The sequence below is a fragment of the Cyprinodon variegatus genome, unplaced genomic scaffold (assembly GCF_000732505.1).
Source record: "Cyprinodon variegatus isolate N-32 unplaced genomic scaffold, C_variegatus-1.0 Scaffold451, whole genome shotgun sequence".
In the NCBI taxonomy this organism is placed as follows: Eukaryota; Metazoa; Chordata; class Actinopteri; order Cyprinodontiformes; family Cyprinodontidae; genus Cyprinodon; species Cyprinodon variegatus.
The window spans coordinates 124,716-138,079 of record NW_015150904.1 but is presented as its reverse complement, the minus strand read 5'-3'; the positions used below and the strand labels follow the sequence as shown (position 1 = coordinate 138,079).

At 36.1% G+C, this 13,364-nt stretch overlaps 2 protein-coding genes across 3 annotated transcripts in view; one reads left to right on the top strand and one right to left on the bottom strand.

Annotated features, from left to right (window-relative positions):
- The window catches only part of LOC107093874 (chromosome unknown open reading frame, human C9orf78), a 4,951-nt gene extending 1,741 nt beyond the window's left edge, over positions 1-3,210 (top strand). Inside the window, exons 3-9 of the mRNA XM_015389185.1 lie at positions 715-766; positions 851-921; positions 1,031-1,108; positions 1,960-2,157; positions 2,272-2,408; positions 2,494-2,598; positions 2,670-3,210. Of these exons, the coding sequence (XP_015244671.1) occupies positions 715-766; positions 851-921; positions 1,031-1,108; positions 1,960-2,157; positions 2,272-2,408; positions 2,494-2,598; positions 2,670-2,767 (739 nt within the window). The 3' untranslated portion in view covers positions 2,768-3,210. The remainder of the gene's footprint in view (positions 1-714; positions 767-850; positions 922-1,030; positions 1,109-1,959; positions 2,158-2,271; positions 2,409-2,493; positions 2,599-2,669) is intronic.
- Positions 3,211-4,076: 866 nt separating this feature from the next.
- med22 (mediator complex subunit 22) lies at positions 4,077-10,302 on the bottom strand. 2 transcript variants are annotated; one of them, XM_015389187.1, is made up of 5 exons: positions 10,168-10,302; positions 9,840-9,987; positions 9,641-9,721; positions 6,911-7,119; positions 4,077-4,381 (listed from the first exon to the last, which is right to left on the bottom strand). In XM_015389187.1, the coding sequence occupies exons 2-5, from the start codon at positions 9,960-9,962 to the stop codon at positions 4,189-4,191; spliced, it is 606 nt and encodes a 201-aa protein (XP_015244673.1). In that variant the 5' UTR covers positions 9,963-9,987; positions 10,168-10,302; the 3' UTR covers positions 4,077-4,188. The 2 variants fall into 2 exon arrangements, with proteins under 2 accessions (XP_015244673.1, XP_015244674.1); XM_015389188.1 differs by lacking the exon at positions 4,077-4,381 and having other exon boundaries at positions 5,566-7,119.
- Between the last annotated feature and the right edge of the window lie 3,062 nt (positions 10,303-13,364).

Sequence of the window (13,364 nt, the reverse complement as noted above, 5' to 3'; positions counted from 1 at the left end):
AATTACTACATTGACATTTCACAGTGAATTATTTTCTATTTACTCTACTTTCTATTTTCTTACCTTAGACACGATGTCAATGGCTAATTTAGTGACTAACTTCAAGTAAGTCCAAGATAGCCAGCCTAATGTTAAGCTACATACTATACTGTAAGATACATTGGCATATATGTGGATTTTCTTAGTTAGTACATCCACTGACTGTGAAATTACCTGTGGAACATCTTCCCAGAGCCGGCAAACTGCTTGTATTTGCAGCCAAGGCTGCACATGTAGGCATTTTTACTGCATATCTCCATGGGAGTGGGGAGTACCAGCATGGCAGATGGTGGGTTCTGTTTTTTCAGCCAATCAGCAATCCAGTGAATAAACAGAGATCAGTGCTTGCAAACTTCTCAGAGCAAAAGTGCACTGCTCTAACCACTAGGTAAAACTTCCCCCAAGAAGCAGCCAGCTTCAGCCAGCTTTTTCAACAATGGCCTTCTCCTCCTTGTAGAGGAGACCAGTGAATCTCTTTAGGAGTTATCTCACTACAACCTATTCAACTATTGAGTATTTGAAATATGTAACCCTGTTTTTTAACGAATCCACAAATGAGTGTCAAGTTTTAAACTGGTTTATTAAACAGTAATACAATATTACAATTTATTCAAAGTCTCCTGCGTGTGGAATAGACCATTCATTGGTAACTTTACAATGTAATTATTTTTCCAGTATAACCGCCCTATTGGTTGGAGAGAAACTTCCGCCAGAAGCTGAAATAGATGTAAGTCATGTTATTGATTCTCAATATTTGTGTGTATTTAGAACATGTTTTAAATTTGTTTTCAAAACGGATCATTTCCGACAGAATGATCCATTCAAACTGAAGACTGGGGGGGTTGTGGACATGAAGAAAGTGAAAGACAGGAACAGAGACATGTAAGTTAACGCTAATAATGCACTTGGATTTTGGCGTATTGTAAATAAAAGAGCTTGATTTCACAAATAGGCGTACCCTCTGTTAAATTTGTGTGTCATCAAATTACAGGACAGAAGATGAGACAGACCTGAACCTGGGCACATCTTTCTCAGCTGAGACTAACAGAAGAGATGAGGATGCAGACATGTATGTATGCTTTATTCACTCTACAATAAATAAATATCTGCACAATAAATAAATCTACAGAGCAAAAGAAATAAAATAAAATGGAGCCGATAAATAACTGCATATGTGCTCAATGGTTGTTTGCTTCCCATTCAAAGACTGGAGCCTAATATCTGTGTTTGTGGATCTAATGAACTGATACTTTAATATGTTTGATAAATGCAGGACTGCAGCGTATGTAGCATATATATTTATCTATAGCCTTTCAAATCATGCTTCAAATTCGTGCTTTAAATTCAAGAAAAAGGAGTAGTTTTTCAAAGCTGAAGAAGGGGAACTTAGTTCAGTATTGTGGCCTGTACATGTACAATGAAAGATTTCATAGTTTTAAAGCTGCTTTTAGGTTTACAATCATTCATTAGATTTAAATCAAGCTGGTTGTATAAGAAAAAAAATACATCTGCTGCATATTTTGTTTAGTGTAAACATGCATTACTTTAAAAAATGAAATGCATGTTTCTCCTAACATGCGCTTTTCCCAACACTTTTTCACTTACTCTGGAAATTTTATTTTATTTTGGAGGGTCCAGTTCTGCATTCTGTTGTCTTTTTTTCCTCCATTTGTTGAGTAGTTATGCATTCCAGACCAGATTTTATTTTTTGCTGATTGCCTGGTCAAACACAGTTAATCATTTATCGTCACATACTGACCATTTTGGGATTTTTATGAATGTGAATGGTATGCAATCAATCATGGGCTATTTCAGTATAAAACATTTTGGTTTAATTACACGTGCAGTTTAAAAGTCATTGCAACTGATACTTACAGTTTCACTGCATCATCGGAATACTTAATGTGTTTATTTTCTTAGGATGAAATATATCGAGACTGAGTTAAAAAAGAAGAAGGGCTTGGTGGAGGCTGAGGAACAGAAAGTCAAGGTGAAAAATGCAGAAGACCACCTCTATGAGCTGCCTGAGAGCATCAATGTCAACTCAGCCAAGAAGACCGAAGAGATGTTATCTAACCAGATGTTGAGTGGAATCCCTGAAGTTGACCTAGGCATCGAGTACGTTCGGACTGTTTAATAATCTTTTCCATTTTTTAACACAATTACTAGTGTTTTAGATGTGTAAATAATTTTGAAGTTTGCCAAGACTAAAAGCTTCTTCCTTTTTTTCAGTGCAAAGATCAAAAACATAATTCAGACAGAAGAAGCAAAAGCCAAACTGTTGGCAGAACAAAGAAACAAAAAGAAAGACCAAGGCACATCATTCGTTCCAACAAACATTGCTGTGAATTATGTCCAACACAACCGATGTGAGTTAATCCCTACATACTGCAATGTGTTGTAATAACCCAAATGATTAGCAGGACTTAAGGGGATTTCTTTTTGTGCTTTTAGTTTATCATGAGGATGTTAACGCACCGCAGAGGCATCACAGACACAAAGAAGAACCTAAAGCAAGACCCCTTCGGGTTGGAGATACAGAGAAACCTGGACCAGAAGGTAGAGGGCATCTGTCACACGCTGTTAATGTCCTGAAACTGCAGCAGTCTAAATAATTTCTCTTTTAACAGTTCCGTCACCACCCAACCACCGCAAACGTCCAAACAATGAAAAAGCCACAGATGACTACCACTATGAGAAGTTCAAGAAGATGAACCGACGATATTAGCATGGAAATAACCGACATGGCGTCATCTTTCTCCACACTGAGTCATAACCTAGTTACCTAAAGAGTAATGACAGCAGCTCTCCCATTGCCAGTGTTGTACCCCTTAACTATTGTAAAAAAAAAAACAAACAAAAAAACATGTATTCTGCCATGCATGTGTTATTCTATTGGTAAGATTAGGCTTCCTACAAATTATAACTTTGACCAACAACCTTCAGTCTTTTTTGTTTTAAGTGTGCAAATACAATTAATAGTTGTACCTTAATGTAATTTTTTTTTCTTTTAACACCTGCAGCGTGTTGAATCAAAATGGTAAATGTTTAGAATATACGATTTATTTGTCTGGTTAGCTGTACTTTAACAGTCCTGTTCTAAATCATAGACATGTTTGGAATGACTGAAACTGAAAATAGTACCGTAATAGTGGAGAAGCCTCAGGTAAATATAACTAAAAACTGAGTTCCTGGTCTTATGAATTCTCACTTACTTCTGATTATTTACATATTTTATTGGCTATTTCTGTTCTACTTAAAACATCGTGATCATCTTTATACGTTATGTGTATTTCATGTTTAATATTAATTATATCAAGGAAAACTAAATTTGAAGGCCTGGATGTAAAATTGTCAATGCTAGAGCATATTATTCTCTATACTCTGTGGTTCTCTGCTAAATCCTTAGTTTCTGCTTTATGTTCCCATTTATCTCTAAACTACTTTTGTGGATTTTCAATGAACACATTCAATAAAATAAAAACAGTGTTTTCTTTAATGTGATCCGATTAGTTTAACAAGTCAAAAACAAACACATTTTACAATATAAATCCAAAAATAATTGCCTGAAGAAAAAAAAAATGACAACGATGCACTGATTAACTGACAAGTTGTAAGAATTGGCCATTTTTATCTACATGTTTGGCAGCATTTTGTGTGAACTATGGTTTGAGTTTAGTATAAAACCCTGAGGATGTTATCATGGTCAGTAGAAATGTAAAATAGCGCAGCTATAAAGCGACCTGTTTCACATCTACTTCAGCACCTGGAAGGAAAATGTGCAGGATTTAAAGAAAACCAAGGAAAAAATATATATATACCTGCTTCTAAAGAAAAAAACGCATAAATACAAGCTTCAAGGTGAACTGAAACTCATTCAGTTTACTGTACATTTCAGTAACATAAGCATTTCATTTTTTTTTTTAAATGGGCCAATATCAGGAGGAATGTCAGCAAGTGTTCACTTAGAAAAGCTCTAAATCTACTACAGAACTCTATAAGATTGTGTTCAGTGCATCTAATTTTCCTACTTTTTACAGAAAATATGAAATATTAGTCTAGTTTTAGGCAATGAAACAAAACTAAAACTCGTCTCTAAGGTATAGGCCATATTTCCCAGATTTAACAGGAGCATTCCTCCGTCCTTCTTCATGCTTTCTCCGTGGGGGCTGTCCCATGTCCATTGATGGGGTGTTGCAGGTTGGCTTCTTGTTTTGGCGTTCCCTCTACGTCATCTCGGTCATCCTGGGTTGAGCTGGTGCTGCTATCTTGAGAGGCCCAGCTGTCACGCCGGCGGTAGGCCTCGCACAGAGGCAGGTCAGTGCTGTTCCAATGACTGCAACTTTGCAGCAGAGCAGAAACCGGTTTGGAGGCAAAGAGCGCAGCGCAGAAAAAGAGAAGCAGACAAGAGCAGCAGGTCAGAATAAACACACCCATACAAACAGCAGAGCACATGAAAGCAGGTTCGTTAGAGGCAAAAAGCACAAAAACCAAACGATAGCCTTTGATTGGATTTACAACTTGATTTAGGATGAGCAAAAGGATGGAATTAGTGGTTGATTAGGACAGCAGTGCAAAGGCTGCAAGAAAGTTAGGTCTGCATTAAGCAAGCTCCAACAAAAACATCCCTTAATACCTGTATGAACCCAAAAACAACAAACTGCTGTAGGGTTTTGTCTCCGCTTTATTTCTCAGTCTTTCTAGGTCCTCTGAACCGTTTACATGGTTACAGATCGATTGGACGGAAACAACAAATTCTCTTAATTATTCTTTTATCAACACACACCTAAAAAAATCCACTAAGTTTAGATGCAAACTAATCAGGTAAGTTAAAACCAATCTGGAGCCAACAGTACAAATAATTTATAAATTCCATCAGATTATTTTGATTCTAATAATGTATTTAACAAATAGTCTTTATATTACTTTAGTTTTTCTAACATATTTTCCTATTCCATATAAAAATGATTTCCAACAAGTCATAAAAGATTTTACCAAATGTTTATCTCTGCTATAAATGGAAAATGATGTAAATCCATTAGATGTTGCAGAACAAAAGAAAGAGTTATAGTTTCTGATAAAAAAAACAGCAGTAGAAACAGGAACTTGCAGAAGTATTCATAACACTAGCACCATTTGATGTTACAACCATAAACTGGTGTACGGTATTTTCGCGACTATAAGGCGCATATAAACGTCTTTTTTTTCCCTCAAAATGTGCGGCGCGCCCTATGTGTGTTGTTATTATCATGAGAACGTTAAAGGGGGAAGTGTGGACGTTTACTGTTGTGCTTGGCTGCCATGCAAATGGACAGAAACTGCCGCCTATGTTGATTTTTAAGAGAAAGACTTTGCCTAAAGAGACTTTTCCAGCTGGAGTCGTTATTAAGGCAAATGAAAAGGGCTGGATGGATGAGGAGATGATGAAAGCATGGCTGAGGGAGTTGTATGTAAGGAGACCAGGTGGTGTTTTCCACGCATCACCATCGCTGTTAATCTGTGACTCCATGCGTGCCCATCTCACAGCCAATGCGAAAAACAAGGTGAATCAAATGGACGCTGTGCTCGCTGTTATTCCGGGAGGTCTGACAAAGGAACTTCAACCACTCGACATCGGTGTGAACCGGCCGTTCAAAGTAAGGCTGCGAGCGGCGTGGGAGCGATGGATGACCGACGGAGACCACAGTTTCACGAAAAGTGGAAGGCAGCGCCGGTTGCATGTACCGGTTTATAAAACCTGCGCCCTATAGTCCAGTGCGCCTTATGTGTGTTAAATACAGTAATTGCACACATAACTGAGACTGCCCCTTTAGTACGGTGCGCCTTATGGTCGTGAAAATACGGTAGTTTAGATATTATTTAACAGAAATCATGTGTTTTTATTTAATATAACATCTAGAGAGTGGAAAATGCAGTAATTATCCTCTTAACTGATCCCTCGGTAAAATGTAGGGAAACCAACCACATACAGTATGAGCAGACCAAAATTAGAGATTACAGTCCAAAACCAAACAAAAAAAATACTCTGAAAGTTTTGACCAATAGCAAAAAAAATTGAGACCCAGAAAACAATCGGCAAAGCAAACAAATAGTTTCCCTAAAGAAATGTGGCTTCATGTTTGGGGGAAGCTTTTTTGTCATCAAAGCTAACAAAGCAACTCAGAGTTTAGGAGAATATTTCAAAGGAAATTATTTTAAAAACTGAAGAAGAGGTTCAGTTTTCTGCCTGGCAACAGCTTTAGAAGACATCCAGAGCCACATAGAGAATACATGCTTAAAAATGCATGTAAGAGAGACGAGCATGATTATTTCTAAAGCATGGAGCCAGGAGAGCTAAATAGTAACAGTGGTAGACATCATTTCTTCCACTTATCTATGATGTACTCTAAAGTTTGTCTGTCAAATAAAACAACAGTACAATGCAGGGAGGTTTTTGGTCTTCACATGGAAAAACAAAAAAAAGGCAAAAATATTTAAGTGATATAAATACTTCAGCAATGCATTTTTGACGTTAACTTCTTTGGTTCATTAAGGCGTCACCAGAACAATGAGATGAATATTTCACAGATATCTATAACAAGAATGTTGACCAGCAGATGGAGAACCGGATATGCAGTTAAAGCAGATATGTAGTGTTCACCCCTTTAAGGTCTTTAAAAAAATAAAATAAAAGACAAGGCTGATAAGCTGTTAACAGTAAGGCTGTAAAAGCACTTAAGAAAATGAAACAAGATGACCTTCAGCATTGATTTGTTGGGATGAATTAATGTGTATCGAGTAACCAGGCTCAGTAGTAGCTGGGTGATAAGCTAAGTAGGTTATGAAAGGACATTAGGGCGGAGGGATGGGGCAGGTGGGAGCCTATTTGTACCTGGAGGAGTAATACTCTTCCTCTAGCTCATAGAGGTCGACAGCAATCTCGTCCCGGAGCGACGTCAGCTTCTTGTCACACTCGTCCTGCAGCGCTCTGAGCTGCTGGTTCTGCTGACTGATCGCATCGTTCACAGAAGGAAAGTCGTTCAGGATCAGGAACTGTTTCAGATCCGACACCAGTTTCATCAGGGACTCACCAGCTCGAACCTGGTGCGGAAACACAGAATGAAAAACCTTCAGAAAAAAATAAAAAAAAACTACAGGAAGGTCCTCTTTTTTTTTTTTTTTCCTCTTTCTTCCCCCTATCCTTTTACATGAACATCCATCCTGTTACATAAACATCTTAAAAATATCCAACATCCTTTCACCATAAAGAGAAATTCTGGCCCTATTTTATGTTTTCTGATGTTTTCCTGGGTTTTTAGTTTTGTCGTTCTTTGTGAAGTGTGGCATTTAGCCATTGCTGCTGTGTCCTTACAGATATACTTTGTTCACCATCTTCTCACTTGTACTGGTTAAGGGAAATTTTTTGAAATGCTGCATTGATTTAATCAAACCAACTTCTACTTTCTAATTAAAAGTGATTTTAAGGTTAGCTGAAGTGATGTTCAAAGGGAAACGAGTTCATTTATTTGAGCAATTTCCCTTTAAGTGTTTCTGGAGTATTTCTTCTCGTTTTTTAATAAATTCCCCCTTACTTCATTATGCTGGGAACATGTTCAATTTTCTTCAGAGATTATGACAAGAAGTTACAATTTTAGTACTTTTTTATTAACCTTCCTCTTCTTTAGATGTTTTACATACACAGATCCAAGTACTCCAATCACAAACCTCACTTCACAGAAATAATTTTGTACGCAAAACTTCATGTCTCTTTAATAAAAGACATTACAAACAGGAAAGCCCTACATATCCGTCATCTTTTAAAAACAGATTTATTTTATAAACTTGATGTACCTTAATTTTGTTATATTTGTGTTATTTGTGTTATATTTAAAACTAATTTTCTTTTTTCGCAGATATATCATTTTCTACAGCATTTTAGCTTGATGTATACATTGTTCTGTTCTTTAAAACCTCAATAAAAAAAATAAAAATGTTACTATGATATCTGTATGAAGTCTTCAGGAAAATACAGACCTTCTGCTGCTAAATAAATTACCTCAAAACTAAAAACAAGTATGATGTTGACCAACACACATTAGCAATGTTTGTGAATAGGATGAAAAGGGTTCCCTGTCACTACCAGATACGTTCCAGAAACACGATCCGTACCATTCGCTTATTTGCTCAACCAGATATACATCCAGGTCACCCTTGATTTTATGTTGTAAAAAAGACCTTAATTAAATTTTTCCCTCCCCAAAATGTTTAAGCGCACTAAACTATAATGTGTTAAAGGTTATCATGTATTTCCTGGGAAAATAAATGCCTTAAAATCCTTTCTATTTTATCACTTGTCTGTACCCGATCTGATCCGGTGTTCTGTCAGATTAGCATACCCTGCCACTCTGGGTCCCTGAGCAAGACCCTCAACCCCACACTGCTCCCTGGGTGCCGCACAATGGCAGCCCACTGCTCCCCAAAGGGGATGGGTTGAATGCAGAGATAAATTTCTCCAATGTGAGATCAATAAAGTTCAATTATTACCAGCATACCAGGTCAAACCAGCATACCCATCAATAGTTTATCCCTTTAGTTTTGTAAAAAAAAAAAAAATAATAAATAAACTTTTAAATACCTCAACGGGTGTGTATTTCTTTAGTCATGTACAAAAAAACAATTTAATTACTTACTTTTTGGTGTTTTTTGAAGCATACGGTGATCTGACCCTAAATTGTTTTTGTACATGACTAGAGTGACACACGCCCAACAGGTATTTAAAGTGTATTTTTCGTACAAAACTAAAGGGATAAACGCAAAACTGACATCTTGCGCAAGTGTATTGACTATGGGTATGCTGGTCTGACACAACACCAGAAATCAGATCCTATGCTACCTCCGGGATCTTACTTTTTCGGCTTTGTATTTTTTCTTTATTATTATTTTTTTTTAACGGCACTAGTGTCTCGTTTTATGGACAGTAGGCTGACATTAAAGGGGGTATGAAAGAGGGGGAGAGACATGCGGGAATGGACCACAGGCCGGATTTGAACCCGGGTCGCCCACATCGAGGACTGAGGCCACCGTACATGAGTTATGGTCTAACTACTGTAAATCTAGTGTTTTTGAGTTTTATGTTTTCTTTCATGTTAACATTATGGTATATAGTGCGCAACCTAAATAAAGAAACTAAAATACAGATAACCATGGTTTATTCATATTTTGCCAGACTACTCTGAGCATGTCTGACCATGATGTCAGACAAACAGTTTAATGGAAAAATGTAAAAAGCATCAAACCTGTCTCAGAAAAGTCATTAAAACATTTTTTAAAGATGTATATTAGTATTCTTTTGTTAGTTATAAGAAATAGAAATAAGTAATTTTAGTACCATGATTACATTATTTATGGAAACCCGGATGTATATCTGACTGCGCATGTGCAAATGAGCTGATGGGATGGATCGGCTACTGACATCCCCCACCATGACACCGCTACCACCATGTTTTCCTGCAATAGTATGCAGCGCTACTTCACCATTACCATTTCACATAAAGGTTGAAGCATCATGTAGATCTCTACTTACAATAGCAGCTAATTTCAGATTGTTATATCTGTTCCTTACAATGTTTGCAGCTCTGACGTGCATCTCATAGTGATCTTGCTCTGCTTGGGTTGGTCGAGATACCTGAGTCTCCTCTTCAATCTGATCAATGATAAAAAGAGATGGAAAACTGGGTGAGGATGATGCTGTGAACGCTGTGCAGATTTCACTGCTTGAAAAGAGAATAATTGTTTTTATTTTAGAGAAACCAGTGAGCTGCCTTTGCAGTTTTGACGATTTCCGTGAAGTTGTCCATGATGGACTTGATGTCATCTTTGAGCCTCTTGTTGTAGTTCTGCAGCAGAGTCTCCTTGCTCTGAGGGAGAACCCTCTGGTTCGCCATGGTTCTCAGCAGGACTCCTGTTCACCTTCGCACAGAATAAAGTCCAATTTAAATACTAAAGTGGACTGAAAGCCTCCAGCAGGAACAGGAAAGACACGTTTTCACTAACAAAGAGAAAATGACGCCAACCGCACAGCACGCTTCATTTTCTGTGTTTTTATGTATGCATATTTTTACATCAGAGTAAACCGTGTATATTACTTACTTTTTTAACGCTTTCTTGGAAGAAACATTTCTTTCAGTGAAAATAATAGAAAGCCCCCTGTATCTCCCCGTATTCTTATAGATTAGAAGATTCTTCTTCTTCTTTTCTATTGTGGCGGATCGCAACTTTAAGGTGTATACCGCCACCTAGTGTACATGAGTGTGTGGCAACGTTACTATACATCTTTCAAATTGTATTTTTTTTTTTTTTTTTTACTTTTAAGATGAATAAATGATTATTACTTTCATCTGTAAACATCATTTATATTTCCTTAATTTTCTAATATTCCTTTAAAACTTCATTTTTGACCTGTTCTTCCAACCATTCTTCTCAATTTCTCCCTTTCAGGTTGAACACGTTTTACAGTTCATCAATCCTTCACATTTATCATTATTTTTTTTCTCCCTATCAAATATAAATTGTCATTGAAATAGTTATGACCCACTCTTAATCTGATCATTATTACTGCTTCCCTTCTGTTTCTCTCATTAATATTTCTATTTAATACTGACTTTTGTACTTTATATAATCCTCTTCCTTTCTTATCTTCATTCCACATTTTTTTTTTTTGCCATTAGCAGGAACCATTAAGCAACATTAAGTTAATGATTTTAAGTTGATTGTTTTAATGCATATACTTGATCTATTTTTGTTTTTTAAGTATTTGATAATAATAATAATTTAACTTTTTGGAGAATAATTTTCAATTTTTGATGCTTTCAAAGTTAGTATTTAGACTGCAGCTGTTGAAGTGGATTACCGAGAAGGTTTCATTTGATTTGGTTAAAGGCAATTTTAAGTTGAAAAATATTTACATTAATTTTCCTGTGTTTAAATAAAGGTTTCTGTCTGGGTCCATGTTATTCTTATTGTATTATGCAACTACTTGGTTGATGAGATCAGATAACTAATTTCATCTCTAACTACATTATTCGTTGAAAGAAGTCAACTGCAAATATAAAAGATATAAAAAATATGTTGACTTTCTGTTTTCTTTGTATATTCTGAGGAATTTGGATCCCATTGAGCTGTCTCACTGAAGGGAGACCGAAACCACAAAAACTGAGGAGTTGATTTAACAATTTCAGGACAAAATTGTCTATAACTGCAGAATCAGCGTTAGTAGTGATTTACTCAGATCATTGTAATAAACATGGGCATTTAATCAGTATCCAAATCCCTTAAACATAGTTAACTATACATTCTGTTGTGATTTGTTTAAAAAAAAAAGTGCAGTTTTAAAATATGAGTAAAATTTTCACTTTTAACTTTGCAAATAACAATTCAAAAAGTGTGGCATGCTTTTGTTTTCAGTACCCTTCACTCTGACAAACTAAAAAAAAATCAAGGGACTCAAAAAAGTCAGTCTGTGTGTAATTTAATCATTGCTGTTCTATTGTTTTCTTGTTCATGACTAGAAACAGAAGATCGTGCAACACATGGGATCATGCAATGTGATGCCGGCTCCTTTTAAAACAATGTATTTTGCCTTTTTGCATTTTCCACAAATTATAACACAGGGATCTGAGACTTGTGCTAATGCAGAATACAATAACGTTTAGTAATAGGAAAAGTCTGGTTGCTGATATGTGTGCATCAAAAAGCACAAAAAGATTAAAGAGTTAGACATTAACTGTGCAAAGTTGTAAACAATTCTTGCAGACCTTATACCAAAGTGCTTTCTACAATCTGGATTAGAATTTACTTATTTTTTGCTGAATGAAGGATAATGATTTGATAAGTTACTTTATCAGACAAATTAATATAAAACAAGTAACTCTGATTTGGATGGATGAGTAACATTTAAAAGTCATTGGTTTCTATAGTAACACTCAAAAGCTAATGGACTTCAGTAACAATAGAACTGAAATCTTTTTAGGTGCTTTTACATATTTCATGTGATATCAAAATTGATCATTAGTGCAAAGTAAAGGGGATGTTATCTCGATGGTGTGCTAGTGTTCTTGCATTTTGCACCTTTTTCTGATCTAAGGTCAGATTGGTGATACAGACGACTGCAAATCTGATGAATTATGGAGGCATCTGAGATGAGAAAGAATCCAGGTTTAACATACTGCCTGGCTAATATTTATTAATAGAAAATCTCTATTAATAACTGCTTTTCCAGGGATTTGTGTAAATGAAATGTAAGAACAGGATCTCCATTTTGTGCTCTAGAATAAAAACAAAAAAATCTAATTAATAATAAAAAAAATTGATAAAAAATCTAATCAATAGAGGCCTGGATTTGGAGTCAGTTTCCAGAATCCGTCACATTTATTTAGTGTGAATATATATAGAGAACGGGCCCTGGCACTGATCCCTCTGGTACTTCACATGGATCAGTGCATGAGGAAGATATATTATAAACATGAACAAACTGAAATCTGTCAGATAAATATGCTTTAAACCAGCCTAGTGCTGTTTCCTTAATTCTTACAAAATATTACAGTACAAATACTAGTCTATTATCTCAGGCCATAAGAATATCACTGTCTTTAACCTGAGCTGTTAGAGCTATGATGAGCTCTTAAACCAGATTGAAAAATGTCACTAAAAAGTTGTCACATTTTTTTGACAACTATTTTAGGCAAAATTTTAGATAAGATTGCTCAGATTCACAGCAGTTTGATTTGATGGATGCTATATTGTTTTTTTTACGTATTCCCTTTATTTTGGGGGCATTGTATGACAAACTATTTGTTCATTATCTGTATAGTGTACAGTTGTCACGGGGTGAGTCCCTACAGTTTCTGTAGGAAATTGTTGCGACCCTTATGCTGGACTCATTTCTAAGCCCTTTCTCCACTAAGTTAAAGATAATCCCAGCCCTGCAATTTGAGTAATCTTCTCTGTCTGGTTAAGATGATATTACTGTTAAACTTTCAGTCCTGTTTTATAACCATTTACTATACCGACAAGTTATTTAAAGTAAGGTTAAAACCAGTCTGTGAGAACTGGGAATGTAAGCACTTTTAAGGGGCTGTCGCTTTCATTACACTACCATTATTCTCCAATTGGATAACCGTGTTTTGGCTGGTTCCAATTTTACGTTATAAATTGCACAATGCGTCACAAGATGTTTACAGCTTTAAGATATTCTAAACCCAGCCACACTTCTCCACAACTTCATCCCTGACTTATCTGGTGTGTTTACTGGTTTTTGTGATACTGATTTCCTACCAGATCTCAAGGGA

What these genes read in the sequence shown, in the direction of transcription:
- med22 (XM_015389187.1), bottom strand. Translation starts at nt 9,962, where the DNA reads ATGGCGAACCAGAGGGTTCTCCCTCAGAGCAAGGAGACTCTGCTGCAG. An exon ending in AAATCGTCAAAACTGCAAAG is followed by an intron (nt 9,722 to 9,839) that starts GCAGCTCACTGG and finishes ATCATTGATCAG; the next exon opens with ATTGAAGAGGAGACTCAGGT. An exon ending in GAAGAGTATTACTCCTCCAG is followed by an intron (nt 4,382 to 6,910) that starts GTACAAATAGGC and finishes TCTGCTGCAAAG; the next exon opens with TTGCAGTCATTGGAACAGCA.